Consider the following 1,826-nt stretch of genomic DNA (forward strand, 5'->3'; position numbering starts at 1 on the left):
GTTTTGGTATAAATGGGAGTCTATTTTCTTCTTTAATCAAGTTATCTCCTTTAGAAAATGCACAATCATTTTAGACGTAAAAAGATTACAACGAGATGTACTTTCCAATGTATGATATTTATATACGTAAATATATTGCCAGTCATACCCCTAGCATTTTCCCGATTTTTCACAGGGTCCGCTTAAGTAACCTGAAGATTTGACAGGTCCGGTTTTTTACAGAAGCGAGTACCTGTCTGACCCTCCAACCCGCGAAAGGAAAACTAGCCCAATACCTACAGGTTAGGTCACATGCCTCCGAAAATGCATTTCTCGTGAATGTGGGTTTCCTCACATTCCCCGTTAGAACATGGAGAAGGAATTTAGAGACGCACGAAGCGACGACCCAGCTGACGTCAGAGATCGCGTTTCTACAACACCATCCGTCAACATCGATGTTGATAAAGTCGGTGTACGGATTCCTCCGTTTTGGCCAGAGGAGCCGGAGATATGGTTCGCGAATGTGGAGGGCCAGTTCCTGATTTCCGGAATTACCAGCGACACCACCAAATTTTATTATGTGTTGGGACAGCTGGAGAACCGGTACTCCAGAGAGGTGAAAGATATCATCGTGCGACCACCCGCAACTGGCAAGTACGAGAAGCTCAAGACCGAGCTCATTAAGCGCCTCTCCGCTTCCAATGAGAAGAAGATGAAGCAGCTCCTGATGCACGAGGAGCTAGGTGACCGCAAGCCTTCACAGTTCCTGCGACACCTGAAAAGCCTTGCTGGTGATGACGTGCCCGACGACTTCATTAAAACCATCTGGACAAGCCGCCTACCGAGAAGCATCCAGACAGTGCTAGCTGGTCAGGCATCATCTGCTGTACTCGACGACCTGGCGGACTTGGCTGATAGGGTTAACGACATCGCACCCTCTTCACCGGTGGTAGCTGCAGCGTCGACAAGCCAGACTCAGCAGACAGGGATACCGGGATCTGTGCTGAGTGACCTCACTCGCGAGATCGCAGAGCTTCGCAGGCAGTTCCAGCAGTTGAGCGGTGGCAGCAGCAGACAATCTCGGTCGCGCGGCAGGCGACAGAGTCGTAGCCGATCCACTTCGAGATCCCAGTCCAATTACCGGAAATTTCCGCTGTGCTGGTACCATTGGAAGTACGGTGAGAAGGCGAGTAGATGCATCCGCCCGTGCGACTACAAGTCGGAAAATGCCAGGGGCAGTCGCTAATGGCGGCTGACGATTGCCCGACATCTGCTGGTCGCCTGTTCGTCACCGACCGAGCGACGAAGACGCAATTTCTGGTCGACACCGGTAGCGACCTCTGTGTCTTCCCCCGGTCTTCGCTGCGTGATCGTCGTGCACGGACTAATTATGTGTTAAATGCGGCTAATGGTTCTGATATTTATACGTATGGTTTTGTTCATCTTACACTTGATTTCGGCCTCCGTAGGAATTTCACTTGGCGTTTTATTGTTGCTGATGTGACGAAACCGATAATTGGTGTAGATTTTCTGAATTTCTATAACTTGATAGTAGACTGCCGAAACAAGCGCTTGATGGACAACGCCACCTCGTTATGTACTAGTGCTACGCTTGTTAGTAGTAAGTTAGACGATATTTCTTCTGTAAAGGTGGTGACTGGTGAGACGAAGTTTCATCGCATTCTTGACGACTATCCCGAGATTACTCGTCCAGCTGGTATACATCGCACTATACCCCACAACACAGTCCATCACATCCGTACGACCCCAGGCCCCCCAGTTGCATGCTCTCCTCGGCGTTTAGCGCCGGATAAATTGAAAATCGCCCAGCAGGAGTTTCAGTCGAT

The 1,826-nt window shown here is 49.8% G+C and overlaps 1 protein-coding gene across 1 annotated transcript; it reads left to right on the forward strand.

Annotated features, from left to right (window-relative positions):
• Nucleotides 1-349: 349 nt before the first annotated feature.
• LOC126377948 (uncharacterized) lies at nucleotides 350-1,225 on the forward strand. The gene has a single exon (XM_050025983.1). It carries the CDS (start codon nucleotides 350-352, stop codon nucleotides 1,223-1,225), a length of 876 nt encoding a protein of 291 aa, XP_049881940.1.
• Nucleotides 1,226-1,826: the final 601 nt, after the last annotated feature.

Source organism: Pectinophora gossypiella, chromosome 24, assembly GCF_024362695.1.
Source record: "Pectinophora gossypiella chromosome 24, ilPecGoss1.1, whole genome shotgun sequence".
Lineage (NCBI taxonomy): Eukaryota > Metazoa > Arthropoda > Insecta > Lepidoptera > Gelechiidae > Pectinophora > Pectinophora gossypiella.